We start from the raw sequence: 23,393 nt of genomic DNA, 5'->3' as shown, positions 1-23,393 counted from the left end.
GCACAGCTCCTTCTAAGCTCTTGTAGTCTCTAATATTGGCTCCCATCCTCTGTGCACAGGCCAAGGCAGCCTGTGAAGGGGTATTTCACACTGAGAAGATGCTGAAGTCTTGGTGATACATTTCTGTAGACCACCTCAGAATCACAGATCTCCACCACATCTTTGTGGACCTTACCTTTGTCTGCCAGAGACAGCGTGCTGTTAAAGTACTGCTCCTCCACCGTCCATGCTGTGTCATTGATCTTGTTAGACACCCCACAGGATCCAATGCAGCTCACCTTGATGGCTGTTGAGAGAAGACACACGTAAGCACTGGGAGAAAGCAAAACCTCAGGTTCAGACTTGCTTCAGGTACTGTATGTGGACTTGTGCAGGAGCAGTGCCTCATGAAAACACACAGAGGGTGGAAAAATGGAGCAAAGGAATCATGTCATGCTTTCATTTCAGAAGCACATTTTCCCTTTACTCTCAGCACTATTGCACAATCCCTACTACCCCAGTGCTATTCCCAGCTGTTATCACCATTGAAGTCCTCATGCTGGTCTCCTTGGACTGTGAAAGCCCTTAACAGCAGTGATTTCAGCTCCCCGAGAGGTAACCCTCTCTCTAGTTTTCTCCCAAATGAACCAACATCCCCTCCCGATATGTACATCAGCCCCTGCGCTCAGGCTGACAGCAGAGACCTTTGTGGCAGCGATGCTCTCCTATATACTCGGGTGTCCCTGTCCAGACAGGGATGAGCAGCAAAGGGCTCTGCTGCCTCCCACCCCACAAGGAGCCAGGCATCCCACCAGCCCTGGGAGGAGAGACGTGTTTGGCACAAGCCCATTAGCCAGCTAAACAAGGTGTATAGCCCTGTCTGCAGCAGCAGCAGAAAGCTGGACCCTCCAGTGCAGCATGAAGAAGCCCAGCTGCTGCTTGAATTCACAGCCCACCCACCCTCATGGACATCCCCAATCCTTGGGAGCCTGCCCCCGTGTCCTGGGGTCGGTCTCTACTTCAACGGAGTACAGCAGAAGCACTTTGCCCATTAATGCTTGTCCTGCATCAGGACTTCTGATCATATTTAATAAGCACATTGCTCCTCAGTAGCTAGAGACCACTTTGAGTGGCTTCCTCCTCCTGTTAGAGACACAGGGCTCACAGCAAAGCCACACAGCAAGGTCTGGAAGCATTTGAGATGCCACTTGACCTTCCCAAAGCAAGCAGAGGAATTTGAGCCATCCAAGGCAAGGCACAAACATAAGTCACCCCAGAGCTTGCCCTGCACCGTGGCTTTCAGAAGGGCCACGTGGCTTTCAGAAGAGCTACCCACAAGACATTTTCAGTTAGTCTTGGCCAATTCACAGCAGGTGAAATCAAGCTCCGATGTCGACACTGGACCACAGAGACAGGCAAACGTGACAGACTGGCCTTGTTGCACAGCAGGAGATAATCTGTGGTGCTACCCCCACACAGGGAAGATGCAGGCAGACCTATCATGGCACAAACTGGGCCTTCAGGGTTGTCCCAGCCTGAAGATCTCCTGTCCTGATTCTCACCGGGTTTTACAACAGCTTTAATGGATCCCACAGAATTCCCTCACTGAATTTGTCAGGTGAACAGTTCTGCTGGCAGGAAGGTGGTAGAACTACCAGACAGACTCTTTTCCCGTTTCACCCATCGGCTCCCCTGTATTCAAGCTGTGTCTCACAGGAAGCATCTCCCTGGGAGGCAGGTGGCCCATTTGCACTGGCTTAAGAGCTCTCCCCTCCCCGCTCCACAAGCCTTTTCAGCCATGCTGATCTCGCCACCTCCGCCCACCTACCCAAACACTGAGGGCTGCAAGTGATGCTGCTTGCAACTACCTCAAACAGCTCTCCAGAGCACCCGCCTGGCCAGCGCGACCATGTCCTCCATGCTGACTCAAGACAGGGTGGAAAGAAACCCCAAACCCAGCCCTCTCTGCAGGGGGAATGCATAGCTCTTACCCCAGCCCCCTTACCTGTGCTTTGCTACGTGCATTCAGGTGGAATGGGCTCCTTCAGGGCTCAAAGTCTCTAATCCCACAATGAAGAACAGCCTCTCCTCATCAGATCTGCTGCAATACCTTCACAGCCTGATCATGACTTTGAACACCGGGGCCATCCAAGTGCTGTTTTATACTCAAGGGCAAGGGATAAGCAGCTCCAGATGCCAACTCTCATTAACCAAACATCAATATAGCAGCAAGGCCGACACATCGGCTCGTTTGTTTGTGTCTGCGATGTGCATCGGCACTTCCGAGGCAGTGGATGAACAGGAGAGCGTGGCCTGCAATGAGAGCTGCCTGCGCCACGGCACACAGCACACCTGGTCTGAGCTGACACAGGTCCCCTCCCGAAGCAAACCACGACACTGAACCCCCCTGCACACCGCCAGGTGACATCCAATCTTCTCTTTTGCCAAATGGCAGAGCCAAAACCACATAGGGGTTTCGGCATCAGAAAGAGCAGGGAGCAGTTTTAGCAGGGTGGCATCCTGCGTACCCAGGCATTGGTGCCAGCTCTCATGCTCCCACCTTGGACATACTGCCACGTCTCTGGGCTTACGACAAGCCTGCCCTGCTCTGAGTTAGCCCAGATAACTCGGATGGCTCAAGTCAAATCAAGGCCAGGCTCAAATGGTCCACTCCCACATTTTCACACGGGAGATGCGAGTGAGAAAAGCCCAGCCAAGAACTGGAGAACATTCACATCCTTTGGGAGCAACAGCCCCTGAACAGGCTCACCCTCAGAAGTTTGTAGATCACCACCACCTGTTGCAACGCCCAGATAAGGGGACAATGGTCTTTAATTCAAGCCCGATTGCTGCACTGTAGTGCTGAGGCACTCCTGTTCCTGGAAGGTGGGTGGGTGGGCACATACCACATTCAAGCATATACACACGCTGTGGCCCATCTCCCTTCCTGCAGGAGACAGAGACTCAACAACCAAAGGCAGTGGGTTTGCAGCCTGACACTCAGAGCCAACCCTTGGCTGGTAGTCCCTGCTGCGATGGTGGACCCCCCTATAACCCACCATTAGGGCTAAAGTCACATTAAAAGTGTCTAAAAGTCTCACTGCAGCTAGCTAATGAATTCTGTGTCGCAGGCACGGGAGCTGTCAGCTCCAAGGCTTCTCAATTAACCACTGACATCCCAAACTGGTGTGGCTGCAGCCAGCCTGTGCCTACGGAGGAGGGACGGTTCCTGGAGGGAGAGCTCCGGGGCTCTCAGGCATCCTAGTCCTGCGTCCCCACTGAGGGCAGCCCTCTCCAGCCACGTTCCTGACCATCACGCACCCTGGGGCTGCCGTTCCAGCAGCATGAGGGTTGCATGAGGGCAACCGAAGGGGCAGAAAGCCACATTTCAAGCCAAAAAGCTTGAAGGCAATTTCACAGCAGTGGAGAAACACTCTCTCTCATCTTCTACACTCTCCAAAGTTGCCAGCATACCATTACCAGGCACACCAAGTCACCAGATGTAGACAAGGACAAGACTCAGAGCAGTTCAAGTGGCAGAGGATTTGTTAGGGAGCATTCTCCAAACCTACTCCAGAAACACGAGCTCCCCCCGCCTCACTGGGGAAGAAATGGGACAGACAACAGCTCTGAGCAGACGCATTGCCCCGCGGCTGGGAGCGGGGCTGTGACTGGATATGGGGATCGCATGTCCCAGCTCATCCCCCAGGCTCCTGGAGGAGCCAGCAGATCCCCAGGCCCCCACAGGGTGGGCGATGCTGGGGGCAGCGGGTTCAGGGCAGCCAGAGAGCCCCCGCATTTCATCCCCACAGCCACAGCAGGAAAGCCTGGCAGCTGCAGAGCTCTCGTTCCCCTCAGGTTATCCAGAAGGTTTCAGGGGCGCCCGGTTCAACAGGTCAAACCGTTTATCTTATTCCTAACCAGGTTTTGGAGCAGCTACCCATGAAATCAGCCTCTCCATGAGCATCCCATGGGCAGAGGAAGATAACTGGGGACTTGCCTGGCTGTCGTGTATGGGCTCCTGCCCACAGGCGGGAGGAGGGACACGGGGCAGCTGATAGGCACAACTCGGGCACGTGGCGCTGGGGGCAGCTGCAAGCTAAAACCGGTGTCGGCAGGACAGGTCTGGCAAACTGGCACCATCAGAGCTGCTGCAACTGGAGCCACCTGAGGTGCAAAGCTTGTCAGCCTGTCAGGAAGCAAAATGCGCAGTCTGAGCCTTTCCAAGGCAATCTCTGTGCCAAGCTGCAGATAGAGCAAATAAGAAAATTTTCTACATCAGAACAGGCCAGTTCCAGTTATTAGAAACCCATTAAAAATGCCTCTGGAATCCAGTGCTACCAATGGCCCCAGTTACCACGCTCCTGTTCCCTGTTTACCCAGGCTGCTTTGAATAAATACAGGAAAAAAAGTCAAAAAACTGCAAGGGAAGTGGAAGGGGGAGGCGAAGAGCAGCAAGCAGATGAGAAGTGAATTACAAAGCCATGCAGAAGACAAGAACCCTTCACTCCTGCAGTCCCCCGGGGTTCAGGGAAGCGGGCAGCTTCGCATCCAGCCAGACACATCTTTAGCAACGCACTACAGCACGCGCCAAATACTGGAAATAAAAGGAGACAGCTCAGCCATATCCATCTCTGCACTAAGTAAAAATAGAGATGCCAGGAGCTGGGCATGTCTGCCTTCTTCCAAGGTGATTTAAGGAGAGCAGCCATAGACTTCAAATTACTTTTTCTGGTGACCCAGTGAGCTGTACTCCTCGGGAGAGCTGGCATTGCACCTCGGGCAAGAGGAAAGCAGAGGACACACATCTCCCTCCCCTGTCAGCAGCAGGTTGTACGTGCACATCCCTACTTCCAAAATCCAGTCATGTCCTGAGCAAGCACAGTCATCGGCCACCCTGCACTTAGCAGCAGGGCCAGCCCCAGTCCCAGGTGACGCCGTCTGGCTTCAAGTCCCATCTATGTCACACACCCACTGCAACAGGTAGGGGCAACAGACAGCAGCGGAGGGAAGGAGATGCCAACAGCTTGGTTGGTTTAGGTTTTCTGGGGTGGGGAGGGGAAGCAGCAAAAAGCTACAACAGTCTGGGGTGGTGGCTGTTGCATTTGGCAGCAGCTTACGCAGGACAAACAGACTGTCCCGTCGTTCCCCTTCCTCCTCAAGGACGGCCAAAGAGTTGGCGACTGAGGTCTGAGCTGGCACTGACGCACAGCCCTGGGTTTTTGCCAGCTGAAGCCTACTCGAGTCAGCACATGGGCTCGGCCAAGTCTGTTGGACCCGGAGGCTCCAGCCATCCCTGCTGCAGAGAAGAGGGTGCCCGACCCTGCCAGCGTGGGATGAGATGGATGGCAAAGCCACCCCATGTGTCTGCACCGACCACACACAGCACAAGGGACTGGGGCACACATTCGTAACGGGCTCAGAGGGTAGCTGGGGACTGAGATACCCTTCGGAATACTTGTGCACACCTGGATCCAGATAATGGGGGAGCAGAGGGGGAGAAAGTGCTGTGGGAGATGAGCGAGTCTGCATCAGGTAAGTCTTCATTTCATGGAAACCAGCCACGGGAAGCCAGAGCCCCCTTTCCTCATCCCTCTCCATCAGAGAGGGCAACTCCACGGCAGGCAGCTATCACCACATTTTAATTAGATTCCCTCAAGTTGCTGCCTGTATGCACAGAGCTGCAGGGACTGAGAGCCTCCCGTGAGCTGGGAATGAGCCACCTCTCTCCCCTCCAGCCCTGCAAGCCACAGGGGCCAGAAACAGCCCCGGGAGAAGGGAGTGATGGATCGCCCTGAGCCCCAGTGACTCCCCAGCTGATGGCAGTGGGGAGCTGCCATTGATGGGCTGTTGCGGCGGCAGCAGGAGGCCACCTCAACACACAGCACCCCGGAGTGAAACCTCTGGGTTCAAGAAACAAAGATCACAAGTTTTGGTATGCCCTGAGATCTTCTGGCCCTGTAAAGCCCCTGCCCTGGATCAAGGAGATGGGTTTGGGGTTATCCACACTCCCAGTAAAGCAGGACCAGATGGTGCTGGGAAGATGGAAAGCCTAGAAGTCAGCAAGACCTGCAGACAGAGCAAGTTACTCTCAAACAGTTTGTAGAGACTGGGTAATTCCTAGAAAAGCTCCATGAAAAGTGGACACCGAGAAAGGTGAGACCCCAAAGACAAGCAGGATGAGGCTTTTTGTACTGATGGCCTTTACACAGAAACGCACTGGTACAACCTCAGACACAAAGGGCTCATGTCCTCTAAGCAGGAAGGCTGGAAGCTCACAAGATACGCTACTCCCCCGGCGCCCAGCTCTCATGCACGAATATACCGTGACACTGCTAATTAAACCAACAGCTCCTCATTAATTCTCAGCTGTCCTCATCCTTTTGGGTCCATCCTGTCAGTTCTTGAGACACAAATAGTCTTGGGCATTTCACAAGCCAGTGAGGCAAGACCAGAGCTTACACCGAACGCTGGAGGCAGCAGCAGGTTTGGCACGAGGTTAAGGATTGTCTGGGGAGAATTTTATCTTCTTCCTTCCCAAGAGCCCAGCACAGGGGCAGGAAGGGGATTTGGCCTCTCATGTGGAAGGAGAGGAGTTGTCTAGAAGAGTAGTTCATACTTTCCATCTCAACTCAAACCCAAGCCTGTAGCCGGGCCCCAAGAGGTGACTTGTCTGGAGCTGACGCACGTCGAGCCGCATCTCCCACACCACCTGCAGCCTCCAGCAGACGGAGGACTTGGCTGCTGCTCCCCGTGACCCAGGGGGACATCCCACCTCCTGCAGCCTGCCAGCCCAATCGCACAAGTCACACACAATACAGCTCTTTTCTCTGAGACTGCGGACAGGCTCCCAGTGAAATACTGAGTCGTTGCTACAGTTTGACCAGTCTTTGTCCCCGCAGGCAATGCTCCTGCCATGCACAAGCCCAGCTGGGGCTCAGGAGCACCCTGCAGCCCCCTCTGCAGTGGCATGAGCTTTAGCACCATTTAGTCTCCAGAAGCGAGATCTGCTGCTCAGCCATTCCTCCCCAAGGTTGGCACTTGCCCTCTGTGCCCTGCAAGAGACTGAACCAGCCAAATCACTCACAGCAGTGGAAGGGACAGTCCCTCCCATCCTGGCCCTGACCTTTTGGTGAGCTGATTTCCAAGGCAGCAGAGCCAGCCCCGCGAGCCCAAGCTCAGCAAAACCCATCCTAAGGGCCAGAAGTGCCTGTTCTCCCCAGCGGTAGCAAAAGGGCTGTATTTACCTCCTGTCAAGCTAAGGCAGGAGAACCCAGGTGGGTCTCCCACACAACCTGCAGGAAGCCCAGACCCACCCAACACAGCCCCATGCTGCAGGAAGGCTGGACCAGCTCCCAGATGCAGCCTGTAAAAACTCCACCTGTAGCCACAACAGGGGAGTGACAGCTCTGCTGCACGGGCAAAGCAACCCAGAGCCATTATTTTGGCTACACACGAGTTATTTTAGCCAGAGTCCAACCCAGGGTGAGGAGGGGCACATCCATGCAGGTAGTATTGACACACAGAGGATGTCCTCATTCTAGCAAATGCAGAAGTCTCCAAAGGGAGACTTGGGCAGGTGTGTGCCCGTAGAAAAGGGGAGCAGCAAATCTTCTCCGAGCCCTCTCCCAGGCAGGTCAATCCTCTCCCCTCTGCAAGCACTTTCTTCCATCAGGTTGAGAGCAACAGGGAAACCTACATTTTCCAGCTCCTCCTCAAAATCAGGGGTCAACATACATCCCAAGGGAAGAAAGCACTCTCTTGGACTCCTGTTTAGAACAAAATCCTGTTCAAACCGAAGGCTCTTCTCCCTCGCAGAGCTGACAGGTTTATTCATAGCATCACAGCATTTTATGAGCACACCGGCTGCCCTCAGAGGAAGGGGGTCATCTTGAACATCTGGAACAAAATCCCCATTTGAGCACATTTAACAAGCCTGTCTTTGCACTTGTTGGGCTGTGGGTGGAAGACGCACCAGTGAACAAGGCCACACAGGCTGCGGGAGGGGAATGGCCGCATGCCACAAAGTCTGTGCGTTTTATCTGCCAGTCCTGCTGCCAAAGGCAACCGCAGCTCCTTAGCAACAGGCACAAAACGCCACAGCATCCACACACAGGGCCCGACTGATGGGCTGCACCACATCCAGCCCTTCACCCCGATCCCCGCCACGCTGCCGCTGCCACAACCACCTCGCTGCTCACCAAGCACACTCCAGAAAGGACTCCTCCAGCATCCCCTTTCTCCAAAACTGCCTCTTGCAAAAAAAGGACAAGTTGTTTTGTTCCGAAGCTTCAGATTGATGTAGGTCCCAGTGCTGCGTCACACAAGAGCAGCCTAGGAAGAGAGCTGGGGAGTTATGGGGTTACTCTGCCTTCAGAGCCCACAAGGGCAGAGGTGGTTGCACCATAACAGCTGGGCAGCGCAGAGTCCGTGCATGCAATCTGGCAGGGGTGCACAGCCGCACAACTATCGCTCCCCTCACCGTGCCACCTACCCCGGCCCCCCCGCTGGAGGCACCTGAGCCACGCTGCCAACCAACACACCCATGGGCTTCCTGCAGTAACAGCCCAGGCTGGGGCTGAGACAGGCAACACCCCTCGATGGTGGCTACAGAGGAAGCTGGGAAGGAGAAAGTTGTACCTCAGACCAGTTTTGGGAGCCCAAACTCTTGCCCCATCCTAAACAGGTGGCATGGCCCAGCAGAACTGCTCCATGCAACGCCTGCTGCCACACACAGGGCAGGGGTCAGTGATGCCAGCCCTCGGGTCCTCATGCAAAGAGAGCAACCAAGCACCACCATAGCATGCTGAGGGACCAGCCTCTTTCTCCCAAGCCAGGATGGCAGATGTAGACGCCCCTGAGCGCTGGGAACAGCCAGATCAGACAGTAGTACAGGAGGCACTAAGGGAAACTAAGTATTTGGCAAGGAGAGGCAGATCTCACAGCTCACTGAAAATCTCCATGCCAGCCACCCACCTCAGCCGCACTGCCAGCATTCGCGGTCTCCTCTCCTAATATCCATCTCTCCGAGTATCACAGGGAAAATGCAAAGAGGTTGCAGAGGAGCAGAAGGCTGGAAGAGGTAGCGGCAGCATTTCATGTGGATCTTCAACCGCTCTGGTGTGTGAAGCCAACTTTCAGTCTCAAGAAACTTCTTTCCTTTCCACTTCTCTGGACAGAAATTCAGAGGGGGATAGACTGATGTTTGGAGACTAGTGTGCCTGCCCTCCTTCTAGAGCTATGCTCGAGACTCGCCTCCGTTCGCCCCATCCACAAGACAGCAGGCTGCACTTTTACGAGGACAGGACTGAGCTCCAGGCAGGGCTTGCAGCAAGTCTCATGCTGGCTAAGAGCAGCTCAGCTTGTTACCCAGCAGATCCCAGCAAATAACACTACCTCTGTTGCTGCCTGTGCTCTCTCTTCCTCATCCTCCTTTCTGCACAGAGCTCGGTACAGCTCAGTATAGCCCAGCTCCTCATCTCACCCTTGCCCCACTGGCCAGAGCGGTTACACCCAGCTCTGCAGGGCTGCCTGCCAGCACCGGCACCTCTGAGCGGCAGATGCTGCAAGCTTGGTGCAGAAACACCTCGTATTTAGGATCTCTGTGAGGTCCAGGCAAGGTTTACTCCTGACCCCCTGAGCAAGGCAGGTCCTAATTTACTGTCATCCTTCTCAGGGGATCTGGGCAACTTAAACTTGCTTTTGTGAGCCTTGGGCAACGTCAATTTAAGCAAGCTATGCTCTTCAAAGCAAAAACAAGGCTGTACATACATAAGCAGTCAGAGCATCTTGATCTTCAGTGTTTGGCCCCTAGAACAGCCCTGTGGGAGGGGAATGCAAGTCCCCGATGCCCATCGTGCAGCCAGACAAGTGGAGCAGAGCCAGCAGCTCGCCCCGGATCACAGGAATGCTGACGGACGCCAGGACCTGCTAGCTCTCAACACTTCAGCCAGCCAGGGACCACAGCCACCCTTCCTCGGGCTGAGCAGTGCTGAAACAGAAGAGAGGAACCTCTTTTTTTAATAGCTTGCCCAAAATGAAATAGGTTTCCACCCAGCACTTAGCACTACTTTAGGCCAAAGCAGTTAAGATATTCTGGTACACTTGACTTGGCTGTCTAAAAAGGAAGAACTGGGCAAGAAACCACACCGCAGTCTACCACACAGCACTGCAGGTCCCAGGAGGCATTTGCTGGGTGCTTTAAGACCAGTCAGGTCCACACTGTCACAAACTGCCCCTTTAAACTCATTAACAAACTCAATTGTTCTTTCCCAGCAAATGCGAAGCCAGGCACCTTCTCCCACCTCGCTGGCAGAACAAGCCGGCGATTCACCTGACACAAGGAGCAGCCAGGGAGGCTGAGCTCTCTGATGTCCTGGGAACACACCTATTTGCGACCACTGCCAACCCCGCTCGGTTCTTCCCACACCCCAGAGCAGGTTCAACAAGCTCTCCCCCCCAAACAGCCCCTCTGCCACTGCAGCAGGAGCATCACCCCTCCACGCTGGATGCAAAAGCCACTGCAGGCAGATAAACAGCTGACTGATCAGGTTTCTCTACTTACCACAAAGAGGTTGATTCACCAGAGCCTACTCCCTTTTCAGGCTCTTTCTAAATAAAGGCTTCAAAGAGTTCTCGAAATTCATGCTTAACAGGCTTACTGTAATGCCAGAGCACAAGGGTTCCTGTGGGCCCGACTCTGCTGCGGGACTGAGTCACACTCATTTTCTTCTGAGACTCTCAGATACACTTGTCTAGGAGTTAAGGCTAGAACAAGTCCTGTTGGCTGATGCTCATTTTGGCAGATCCTCACTGCCACCCAAAACACGGCCTGACACAGGTTGCCTGGTCTTCTCAGCAACAGCCAGTCCTGCAGATGCAATGCAGATGTTCAGGAGAGGAGGTGATGCTCTTCCATCCCCTCCCGGGGCTCCAGGGATGCTCCTGGGCGTGAACTCCCCAGCACTCGCTCACTGTCCACAGAGACAAGCACTTGCAAAGTCAGCTCAGCACCCAGTCAGCCAGAAAAAGGCCTGTTTCAGGCTGGACACCCCCCACCGCACGCACCTGGGGCTGAAACGATTCAGCACAGACAGTATTGCCATAACCACACGTCCTGAGTGAGCCTCTGTATCCAAGGCACTGAGAAGGTCTAAAGCAGCAAGTTCAGGACTGCTCAGCCATCCTGGAAACAACAGTTGTGGTGTGAGGGGTTGGAGGCCGCATACCAGGAGAGAAGAGGAGAGCATGGGGGACAAGCAACCGTGTGTAACTCTGCACTAAGGCTCATCCACCCTGCTGCTCCGCTCCAGGCGTTGAACTCGCAAGTCAGCAGCTAGAATTTGCTGAGACACCTCCGTGTGATTTAGCACTGCTGCAGCTCCCAGGCACAAGCCCAGAGCCAGCTCACGTCCTCCTGGCAGGGGAGGTTTCAAGTGCCTTTTCCTGAAAAGCCTTATTAATAAGCAGTAAAGCAGCCCTGCATTTAGTGACTCCTCATTTCGCCCAGGTACCGGCGCAGGCAGGTTCTCCGATAGGGAGGCAGGAAGGCGCAGCGTGGGACGGTGCGATGGGAGATCCCAGCTGCCTCGCCTCACCTGCTCCCCGCTGAAGATTTCACACGCCACAGCGAGCTCTCGAGCATTGCTTTCGCACGCCTCGGTTGTCAAGAAATCCCCCTCCCCCAGCCCCAGCATCTTCGGAGAAAGCAGCCAGAATCCACTTCATTCTGCGTAAGAGCTGCTCCTATGATTTTCTTTGATGCCATTCAATGCAAGCAGCTGGATTCTCTATTTATAGCAAGATCATCAGTTTGGAAAAACAACTTATGTTCTTATCATTACCAGAGCACAAAATACATAACAAATCCCCGCTGTGCTAGGAACGCTAGAAGTTGGTAAGACAGTCCTCGCGGTCAGGCTGGACACCTGCACAGGTCCAAGCAGACAGAAAACGGAGCACTGAGGACTGAGAGCAAAACCCCCGGACCTGACATTCAGTCCCGTACTGACACTCCCCGTCAAAAAGGCACCAACTCATAGCTACACATTGAGTTTTCCTCCCTGGAGATGTTGCTTTCGAGCCAGTTTTATTCAAGTCTTATTGCAGGGAGCATGTGGGATTGAGGCGGGTGCATTTGGGAGGGATGGACAGCAAGTTGCTGCAACACCATTACCCCTGGCCTGAGCCGCTGGAGCCAGAACAGCCGAGTGCACAGTTCCATCATGCGCTGGTTTTGGCTGGGGTAGAGTTAATTTTCTTCACAGTAGCTAGTATGGGGCTGTGTTTTGGATTTGTGCTGGAAACAGTGTTGGTAACACAGGGATGTTTTTGTTATTGCTGAGCAGTGCTGACACAGAGTCAAGGCCTTTTCTGCTCCTCACCCCACCCCACCAGCGAGCAGGCTGGGGGGGCACAAGAAGCTGGGAGGGGACAGCTGGGACAGCTGACCCCAACTGACCCAAGGGATATCCCACACCATATGACGTCATGCCCAGCATATAAAGCTGGGGGAAGAAGAAGGAAGGGGGGACGTTCGCAGTGACGGCGTTTGTCTTCCCAAATAACCATCACACGTGATGGAGCCCTGCTGTCCTGGGGATGGCTGAACACCCGCCTACCGATGGGAAGGAGTGAATGAATGCCTTGTTTTGCTTGGCTTGTGTGCACGGCTTTTGCGTTACTTATTAAACTGGTTGTATCTCAACCCATGACTTTTCTCACTTTTACTCTTCCGATTCTCTCTCCCATCCCACCGAGGGGGAGCGAGCAAGCGGCTGCGTGGTGCTCAGTTGCCAGCTGGGGTTAAACCATAACACATCAACAAGAACAAAGGGTTGGAAGTTATAAGCGTGAGTGCTTCAGAAATGATTCATGCTTCTTGGAAATAGCCTTTTTGCTACGGTTATCTGATAAACGCCGGGTTTTAATTAAGATTAAGGTGGTCAAAGATCAGGGTGTTTTTACACTAGGTCTCTGAGTAATTCCAGACTGGCACTAGCTTGCAACTCTCACCTTGTCGAGGGGGTCAAAAGCAGCATCCATCCTTACCTCAGGACACCCCCATATCCTCTCCACTGCCATCATCCAGCATCTCAGCATCCCAATACACCTGCCGGAGTTTGCTGAAGCCATTCAATTTAACCACATGGCATTGACCACTCTTCTGAATGCCGTACCTGATGCTGGACAAAGCGGTAACCAGCTACAGCTAAGCACTTTCTGGTGAAAAGCCTCTACCCACAAGCTTATTCACAGCAAAACACCCAGCTCACACTTGACACTGGCACCCCATCAGCTAGTTTTCATAGAATCACAGAATCATAGAATAGTTTGGGTTGGAAGGGACCTTTAAAGGTCACCTAGTCCAACCCCCCTGCCGTGGGCAGGGACATCTTCAAGTAGAGCAGGTTGCTCAGAGCCCCGTCCAACCTGACCTGGAATGTTTCCAGGGATGGGGCATCCACCACCTCTCCGGGCAACCTGGGCCAGTGCTTCACCACCCTCAGCGTAAAAAATTTCGTCCTTATATCTAGTCTAAATCGACCCCCCTTCAGTTTAAAGCCGTTCCCCCTTGTCCTGTCGCAACAGGCCCTGCTAAAAAGTTTGCCGCCACCTTTTTTATAAGCCCCCTTTAAGTACTGATAGGCTGCAAGAAGGTCTCCCCGAAGCCTTCTCTTCTCCAGGCTGAACAACCCCACCTCTCTCAGCCTTTCTTCACAGGAGAGGTGTTCCATCCCCCTGAGCATTTTTGTGTCCCTCCTCTGGACCCGCTCCAACAGGTCCGTGTCTTTCCTGTGCTGAGGGCTCCAGAGCTGGAGGCAGTGCTCCAGGGGGGGTCTCACCAGAGCAGAATAGAGGGGCAGAATCCCCTCCCTCGACCTGCTGGCCACGCTTCTTGTGATGCAGCCCAGGATACGATTGGCCTTCTGGGCTGGGAGCGCACATTGCCGGCTCATGTCCAGCTTTTCATCCCCCAGTACCCCCAAGTCCTTCTCGGCAGGGCTGCTCTCAATCCCTTCATCCCCCAGCCTGTATTGATACCGGGGGTTGCCCCCACCCAGGTGCAGGACCCTGCACTTGGCCTTGTTAAACCTCATGAGGTTCACACGGGCCCACTTCTTGAGCTTGTCCAGGTCCCTCTGGATGGCATCCCGTCCCTCTGGCATGTCAATGGCCAAAGAGAGTTGGGGGATGTGGAGTTGCTGTTTAACAGCCATCACAAGGAGGCAGAAGCCTGCACATCTTTGTGGTCTGAGGCCATTTCACCTCCTGTTTCAGATCCTAAACACGACCCAGGGACTCAGAGCACACGCAGGCACAACTGTGCACAAGACAAAAATCCACGGACTGGCAGCAGTCTGGTTCTTTGGTCATTTTCTCCTCTCCCAAGTACTTTGCACTTCCACACAAGAGATTCAAAGAGCAATAGATTTTAAGAGCAGCAACAAAGAGGTAATTAACTTCCACAGCAATCCCTGTTGCCAGACTTCAGAGGTCACAACAGTAGCCTAAAGGCTGTACATTGGATATCTCTGCAATCAGCCCTCAAGAAAAGAGGTGCCAAACCAAAACTCAGCCCCTGGTGTGCTTGCCAGGCCATTTCAGGAGCATCTGCCCTAAGCAGAAGGAGGAAAGACTTGCCCCAATGCCTGGCAGAGCACCTTTCTCTATGCTTTTGCACAGGTCAGGTCTGCAGCAGCCTCGCAGCACAACCCAACCACCCCATTGCCCTTCTTCTCTTGGAAGAGCCCAAGCATCCCCTTCTCCAGACGGCAGAAGATGGTCTGCATGTCTGTCTTAGTCTTCCTGGCCATGACAGCCTCTAGCAGGACTTCGCCAAGTCCGGTGGCAGCTATGTGGCTTCTACACATACTTCTTCCTCGAGGATAACTTTCAGCAAAAGGTATTCCATAACACGCTACGAGCAGAGCATGCCCATCCACACACCGACACCTCCCTTGGCAGAGGGGCTGGCCCGAGCCACTGCCCTCCCCGGCTGCTCCCCCTCGCCCGACCCTGCCTGCGGGGCCATGCCAATGATGGGGAACTGCCTCCGGAGGAGAGGGATGTAAACCCATGGACTCCTTCCTTCCAGCCAGGGAGCCTCCCTGCTGCCTACCTGACTCCAGCCCCCAAAGACAAGCTACATCTCTGCCAGCTCTGCGCTGCTCCGGGGAAGGAATAAGCACTCACACCCTGTTTGTCACACTTGGAAGCAAATCAGACAGACAGAACTCCGCTCCACTTGTTCTCCCATTTTGTTAAACAAGAGAGGGGAGGCTGCAGCATGTCTCCTCGCCAAGGAAAGCGGCAGAGTTTTTCAGATGAGCACAAGTGGTGCGCAGGCAGGGGGAGCAGCGGAGAGAGGCACATACTGCAGCGACGAGACACAAAACAATCTCGTGATTAGTTATTGACTCCAGAGGAGTTGGAGCTCTAGCAGCGAGCCAGCCAGGAGAGCAAAAATCCCTCTTTTGTTCCACAGCCTCAGACAGACTTGGCCACACAGCTCCCTGCTGTCTCGCTCCAGACAATGAGAAAAGAAAGTTAATCCACTTCCCCTATAGCAGGAGCCATCCAGCCTGCCAGAGCAATGCTGCAGAACAATATATGAGCATTCCTGCGCACCAGTGCCAGCCTCGCCTCATCCTGGCACCCACCGCCACTAGCGGATGCCAGACGACTCGAGGACCTCACCGGGCACTGCCGGTATCGCCGGGGACAGCGGCAGCTTTGGATCCGCTCCTGCCTTCCAAACCCACCAGGCCCTGGCTCAGCTCTGCCCTGCAGGCACTGCGCTCCCTTGCCACACTGCACCCCAAAGCACACACCAGCCGTGGGGTCTCTCACACCCCAATGATTTATAGGTGACATATGCTGCCAAGCACAGAAATTTCAAATCCACCTTTACAGAAGACAGACTTCCATCTCGGGATAGAGCAAGCTTCAGACTGCTAACCAGGGACAGAATCCATCCTTTCAACATCACTTTAGGAAAACAGCACACAGCTTTTCTGCGGGAACAACATTTTCCTCTGTTTCAGAGGTCGAGTGGTGCAGAGGATCATGGCCAACACAGTCCTTCAGTGTCACCTCTTTCCCCCAGGAAGGGCACAGGTTACACGCACATCAGAACCACTTTACATGTTAGCCAAACCCAAACTTCTTCCCACTGCCCTCCTAGGGAAACACAAGTCATCTTTTAATTTGGACAAATGACTTGGGATTCGAATGACCTGCTTTTCAACCCCCTTCTTCACCACCAGCTTTCTTGGTTCTCCATTTGAGAAGTAAGAGTATTTACTACATTTAAGATTAGAGAAGGAAATTGATTCACAGGCTCTCTGCTCTGCAGAAATGGGAATTACGTACCTGGGTATGTCTAGAGCATGAACAGACGTAGGTACTTGTGTCTGGAGCTTTGTAGTTCAAGGGAGTGATTTTAAAGCCAAGTCATTGCTGCATAAACCCGGACAGCTAAATAACAGAGTGGAGAATAGCAAAGTGCTGAATTCTGCTCCGGAAAGCACTTGCAGCTTCTTTACTCTTAGTGACCCGGGAGAGAGGGCTGTTATTTTAACATTACACTTCTGCCTGCGAGAAGCCTTGCTGAATGGCAGGCAGCAGGACCGAAATAAGCTGCATGGCCCCTGGAAGCCGCCGAGTTGAGAGGAAAGTGCTCCAGCATCCCCGAGCAGCACAAGCCTTTGTTCCAGCACACTCCTGCCAGCGACCAGGGCTGCCTGCCCTGCTCTGAACGAACTTATTTCCCTCCTCCCTCCCACCAAATTAACTCCATCTCCAGCTGTCCCAGCGCCAGCTTCCTGTTAAGATTAATTATTCTTTGTACACCCGTGTTTGATGATTTACCCAGCAAGCCAGGCACAATGATTAGGAATTCTGCATTCCCATTAGCGCTCTCCCCCGAGGCTCAGAAGTTTTCAAGGAAGGACCTTCACCCTGGCACAGCCACGGGGAGAAATGTGCCTCCCCAGAAAGCCTGTGTGGGTCACCAAAGGCCAGTCGTCATTTATGACACTGCCACACAGTCAGCTGAAGACGATGTGCTGCTGAACAGCCATTACTGCTAGTCAGCAGGGCTGGCACAGAAGACAGCATAGGTGGGAGCATTTATGATCCCGAAAGGTGTGTCTCCAGTTACGCTCTCCTATGACCCAAGATTTCTGGAGTGTTTAGCAAGGCAGAGCGAGCTTTGTTTGTTTGTATTGTCCACCTTTCAGAAGGTGCAATTTCCAAGAGCCATAAAACGAGTTACCGTCTGAAGTAGTCATCTACAGGTTTGTTTGCATTTGTGATCTCCAAACCGCAACACTGAGAGAAGCCACTGCACCAGACCTGTCTGGCTCAGGAAATGGAAAGCACCAAGCCTCGGTGCTGTGGGCCAGACTGCAATGGGCGAGGGCTTCGTGTCTTCCCCTGGGAGCTGTTTATTAGTCTGAAAAGTCATTGCTGGTCACAGAAGGTGTAGGTGTATATACTATATAACACAAACTGATGCCACCCGCCTCTCCCCACACCCCAGCAGAAAGCCACATCATGTCAGAGGTTGTCTGATCCCTCTGCTGCTGAGCCCATGGAGCTCAACAGGGCTGACTAGTCCCTTTAAGACCTCTTTCCAGCAAGTAGTTGCCTGCTGTCACACCAAAGAGGATGTTTCAGCAGCTACACAAGCCTCCTCCTCTGAGGGCGAGACATTGCCTTCAGCCAGAAGGAAGGAGGGTGCCCATCCGAGAGATCCCCGGCCCCAACGTGGAAGGTTTAAACACTAAAGACCATAAGATACAGAGCAGCAGGGAGGACACACAGCAAAGAGTCACCTTGTGCTCTGCAGACGGTGTCACATCCCAATGTGACTTATTTGGGCAGGTTCAGACACCAGTCATGGAAAGTTTTCGCCCCAGCCGGCGAAGCCAATTTCCAGGGACCTCGGCCCAAAACAGCCGTTCAGGTCACCTCTGCATAGAAGCAGAAAGAACAGCCACACACAGCCCACCTCAGATTTTGGCTTGATGCTTCTGCCAGCTTTCCTAGAGCCCTGCTCAGCTGCCCCAGCTTCTTACCAAAATCCCTGCGTTACCATAAAACACTACATCCAAGAGCAAAGCCCCTCCTGGCTTCAGGACCAATACTTATGCCTGACCCCAAAGTTTCAGAGTCAAAGCAATAAGGAAGCAGAAAGAAGGTCCAGAACCAAGAGACACCTTCCTCCTTCCCCACAACCACCAGCTGCAGCACACTGGGAAGCAAAGGAGATCTGGCGTAGAGGAGAACCTAGCAGTTTTTCTCCAACATGGGAGTTGTACAGGCAACAGCAAGGCGTAACCATGGCCAGGCCCAGCCAGCTGGCAGCACAGGGGGCAAGCACAGCCAAGCCCTCTGAGGCAAAACGCTCTCATCTCACCCAAGAGGCACCTTCAGGAACAGGGGTGGAAGTCAACAGGATGGGCCGAGGATGGATGTCAGCCACACTTTGTTAAGAACGTCTTTGCTGGAAGAAGTACGGCTGGGAGTACCCTCCAAAGAGATAAATGCTGCATGTGCAACTGTTTTTCTCCAACAGGAGTTAAACAGGCTACAAGCCTGTGCTCGTCCAAGATATTTTTTTCCTGAGGAAGCTTCCAAAAAGCTATTGCAGACAACTGGGAGAGGTGCTTACAAAAGCAAGACATAGGCAAGCATTGGCACCATCATCCAGGCTGACATCTCTGTTCAAGAGACCCTGCATTTTAAGTTCTTCAGTCTTTTCCCCCCCCCCCCCAATAATTTGTTATAAAGGAAGAAGCGTGCACATAGGAGAAGCAAGCAAGACAACCTCAGGGAAAATAGCAAATCAGTTTGCATTTCCATGGCACTGAGCACAAAACTAACTTGTAAACGTGAATGACTTCTCTAGGAGCAAGTTCCCAGGCTGGAAGATCTGAACTGAGCAGCTCGCCTCTCCCCAGTCCACCTCCGTCCCTCCACCCTCACGGACTGCACCAGCCACCAACAGAGCCTGGGTCTCACTTGGAGTAACACCCATCCATGTACCCCCGATACCTCCCGCACCACAAACACAGCGGACACCACTGCTGCCTGCCCGCAGCTGCCTGCCCCGCAGGCAGGCGCTCTGTGCCCCGGCACACACAGGAGGACCACGTCCTCAGCCTGGACGTCTCCCAAACTGGTACTTCCACAACTCAAAACGTTAAATTTCATTCAAGATGTTACAAAACGGTTGCTCGCCGCGGACTGTGCTTGCAAATGGGCAGGCACCAGCTGGGATATCACATCACCTATCTCCTCCCGGCCCCCTCCCATCGCCCTGCCATAAAAAAAATATGCATTTCGGCACTCCATCAGACCCAGGAGCACAAGGGCCCAGTGTTCAGGGGCCGCCGCCACGGCGATGCCTGCAGCGCAGGGAGGCTGCAGGGCTCCGGGAAAGGCTGGACGTGGGGGCCAGGCTCCTCCGGCCACCTCCCGGTACCACCGCCCTGGGCACCCGCCAGCTCCGGAGGCTCCTGCGAAACAAGCCCGCGCTGGGTTTTCTTTTTTGGGGGGGTGTTTGGTTTGTTTGGTTTTTTATGGGATGGGAGGAAAAAGTAAGAGGACGCAGAGGAGGAAATAATTCAGCAGGTTGGTCCTACCAGCCCCGCCGCTCCCCTCCCCGGACCGCCTCATCGCAGGAGGGGGAGAAGCGAGGTGCAAGCCCCGAAGCTCCCGGTCCTCAGGGCCGGGGGGGGGGGGGGACCCGGCTCCTCCCCGCGCCCCCGCCCGCCCCGGCACCAGCCCCACGGGCAACGCGAACCCGCGCCCCCCACGGCCCCCGGGGGGGTCCGCACCGCCCTTGGGCCGCGCGGGCTGCGGGCACGCTACCGCCGCGGCGGGGACCCGGCCCGGCCCACCCCGGCCCCGCCGCCCGGGGGAGGCGGGCAGGGGGCACCCCCGGCCCGGGAGGCGGCGGGCAGGCCGCGGGCTCACCTCGGTACTGCAGCGAGCCCGAGAGGCGCACGGTGACGGTGCCGGCCAGCGGCTCGCCGGGGCTGTAGACGACGCGGCTCTCGCCCAGCCGGATCTCGAACAGCTGCACCTTCCCCATGGCCACGCCGTCCCGACCGGCCCGGCCCAGCCCGGCCTGCTCCGCCGGCAGCGCTACCTGCCGCGCCGCGCCGCGCCGGCCCACGACGTCCCTGCCCCGGCGGGCCGGCCCCGCCCCGCCCCGCCTCCTCCCGCCCCGGCCCGGCCGCGCTGTGGTGCCGGGGCGGGCCCTGAGGGAAGGGGCAGCCGGTGGGGCCGGGCTGCGCTGCGACGGACGGAGCAGCCTGCGGGGCTGGGGTGTGAGGGAAGGAGCCGGTTGTGGGGCCGGGGTGTGAGAGAAGGAGCCGGTTGTGGGGCCGGGTTGTGAGGGAAGGAGCCGGTTGTGGGGCCGGGTTGTGAGGGAGGGAGCCGGTTGTGGGGCCGGGTTGTGAGGGAGGGAGCCGGTTGTGGGGCCGGGTTGTGAGGGAGGGAGCCGGTTGTGGGGCCGGGTTGTGAGGGAAGTGGCAGCTTGTGGGTCCAGGCTGTGCTAGGAGGAGAAGAGCCAGTTGTGGGGCCGGGCTGTGGGGGAAGGAGCTGGCTGCCCCAGCATGGGGCCACCTTGCGTCCTGATGCTCCCTGCTCCCTCTAATCTGATCTCCCTGTAATTCTCCCAGCCCAGCTGTCACCTCTCCCCTCTCCTATTTTTACAACCCCAATCACTTTAAGTGTACAGCGAGAGGCAAATACAGGGGTCCCGACGGCTGCCTGGGACCGGGGCTGAGGGGTAAACGACAGCCCCGCACCCTCTGTAGGTCAGTGGGGTGAAGGCGTCTGACCCGGCTGGGATGTCCCAGGGAACTGGGGGGCGAGCGGTGGGCCTCCCTCCATCACACTTGCCGCGTCCCCCCCTCAGCGCTGTGTGATTGAATAAAAACCATCTGTAAAACCCACGCTGAATGCAGCGCTGGGGAAAGGCACCTCCTGGCAAGGCCTCCCGGCCGCTGACAAGCAGGCTGCATACACAGGCAGAATGAATAACTATAAAACGAGCTGTTTATCTGCAGAGCACACCCAGCCCAGACCTGGCCGGACAGACGGACATCCTCCCGTGGACCTGCAGTGACGCCAGCCTGGGCACGCAGGGCTGTGGGACCCTCCGTGCCGCCTTACAGTGGGTGTCGCAATGTAAAACCTCTCATAAAGCACCAAAGGAGTTTGTGTATTCCCAGTGCACAGGGCTCCTGCTGGGAAGCTCTTACAGGCCCTCCTTCCTCCGGTGTTTAAAAGCTACCTCTTATTTTTCCAGCCTGCGCGTAGTCACAGGCAACATGCACCCCTATGGTCTTGTGCCAAGGCTTTCAGCAGCTCATCTCCTCCCGCGGGGCGGACACTGGGATGCATCCATACACCACTCTCCTTGTGCTGCCCTTAGCTTTTGTTTTGCCAGGCTACGCATGCCGATTTTCTCCAATCTCTTTTTTTGTAAGACAAGCCTGCAGCCTCTTTCATCCGTCTCTGCAGCCCCTGTTTAGCTCTGCCAGCAAAACCAAACAAATTGGGAGGGGTGAAAGCACCCTGCGCTACAGCAAATTTTACTGAATGCCCTTCCCCCATGGAAGGTGGCCGAACACGCAGGGTTTTGTGTGCTGTTGGGGCCACCCCATCGCTGGGGCAGCACTGGCACCCTCGTCCCAGAGGGACACTGCACACGTGACAACTCGGGGTGAAAAATACCCTTCGCCAAAACCAAGCCCCTCACGCTGCGCCGCAGGTCTCCTGATGCAAAGAGATTTACGCGCCTTGTTTGCAGAAAAGTTAATTTTAAGCACGGAGAAGTTGCTCGCCCAAGGTCACGACGTGAATAAAAAGGATTCCTGCGCCAGGAGCTGAACAAAGGCGCCTGGGCTCCGGCCGTGGCTGTGCACGCTGTGGCACAGCTACAGTACTGCAAGACAGGTGCCGCGTGCTTAGAGACAAATACAGGAGCCCTTCTCGTGACATGGCCGGCAGCGATGCCACGGCATTAATCCATCCCCCGGACCACAGCTACACTGTGCATAGCAGTTTGTAAGGCGTAACTAGATGGGTATAATTCAATATATTTGATGCCTGCGGTGCCAGGGCACCTGCTGTTCCCTGCACGGGGCCTGGTGGTGCTGGGTTCAGGAGGGTTTTACACACTGGAGTCAAACGTGTATTCGCATTCCTGCCTCCCTGCTCATCTGCATGTGCCCCGGCGTCACCCCTGTTATCTAATTGCGTGCGGAGTCACTGGCGCTGAAATTCAGAGCGGGTAAAAAAAAAAAAGCTAAGGATGTTTGGTAAACTGCAAAAGATTCACTTTCCTGCTATTTTGGACCATTGTTTTGCTTTAAAAAAAATTGTTTTGAAGGGTTTGTTGTGGTGGTGGGAAATCTCACTTCCTCTGGGTTCTGTCTGCTCTCCCTTCCTCCTTTTTCCCTTATTAAAAGGGAAATTTAAAAAGAGAAAAGAAAAACAAATGTCAACCCCGATCTTAGAATAAAATTTTCCTTTCAGATGTCATCACATTCCCCTAACTTCAAGGAACATGAAATTTCTTGACAAAGAACATAGTAGTTATTAAAAAAAACATTTATCAATAAAACAAACCCCCCCCGGCACCTGAGCCGTGCTCTGCCCACAGCACAGACGAGCTTCGACCACGGGCCCTGGAAGAGCAGCTGCGAGTGCTCCCACGCCTGGGCGAGATGTGCCCACGAGGCATCAGCTGTAGCTACGAGTTTTGTATTACCTATATATGTATTGTTATATATATGCAGAAGCTTCATGGGTAAGTCATAAGCATTGTCTTGTGACTTAAATCTGTTCCTCTTTTGGCTTTCCAGATGTTGTCCTGCAGCTGTGCCCAGTGACACAGAGGAGACACAGCCCCACTTGACTGTGCCTCAGTTTCCCCTGTGCCGGATGCCATCATCTCACCCGGTGGGGCTGAGCTGAGCGAGGGAGCCGGGAGTCCTCAGAGAGAGGCACCGCGGAAATGCCCGAGAATATCTGAGCCGTGACTGATAACAGGGTTTAATGACGTGAACACTTCTGGGTGAGGCAGCAACACATTACCCCTGGGGCAATTTGTAGTTTGCAAGGTCGTTTCCACCCGCTCTGTTGCTTCGGGGTACGTGGCTGCTGGGGAGATGGACCAGGCTCCCAGGGTGCTGACTGGCACCCTGGGGACGCTGCTAGCCTCTCCGGCTCTCTAGCCCCTCTAGGGAGATGATCTACGAGGAGATGAGGAGTCTCTCCCTCAACCCTCAAGTTTTCTTGCCTTTGCTCTTCCAACCTCTCCCCCATCCTGCTGGGGGAAGCAAACGAGCGACTGGGTGGGGACTTCACTGCTGGCCAGGTCAGCCCAC

At 54.8% G+C, this 23,393-nt stretch overlaps 1 protein-coding gene across 1 annotated transcript in view; it reads right to left on the bottom strand.

Moving 5' to 3' along the window:
- The window catches only part of ARRDC1 (arrestin domain containing 1), a 41,975-nt gene extending 21,865 nt beyond the window's left edge, over window positions 1-20,110 (bottom strand). The window contains exons 1-2 of the mRNA XM_076355438.1: window positions 19,966-20,110; window positions 176-286 (exon numbers count right to left, since the gene is read on the bottom strand). Of these exons, the coding sequence (XP_076211553.1) occupies window positions 176-286; window positions 19,966-20,083 (229 nt within the window). The 5' untranslated portion in view covers window positions 20,084-20,110. The remainder of the gene's footprint in view (window positions 1-175; window positions 287-19,965) is intronic.
- Window positions 20,111-23,393: the final 3,283 nt, after the last annotated feature.

The sequence above is a fragment of the Aptenodytes patagonicus genome, chromosome 18 (genome assembly GCF_965638725.1).
Source record: "Aptenodytes patagonicus chromosome 18, bAptPat1.pri.cur, whole genome shotgun sequence".
In the NCBI taxonomy this organism is placed as follows: Eukaryota; Metazoa; Chordata; class Aves; order Sphenisciformes; family Spheniscidae; genus Aptenodytes; species Aptenodytes patagonicus.
Note: the sequence above shows the minus strand (reverse complement) of the source record. Positions and strands in the feature narration are given on the sequence as shown.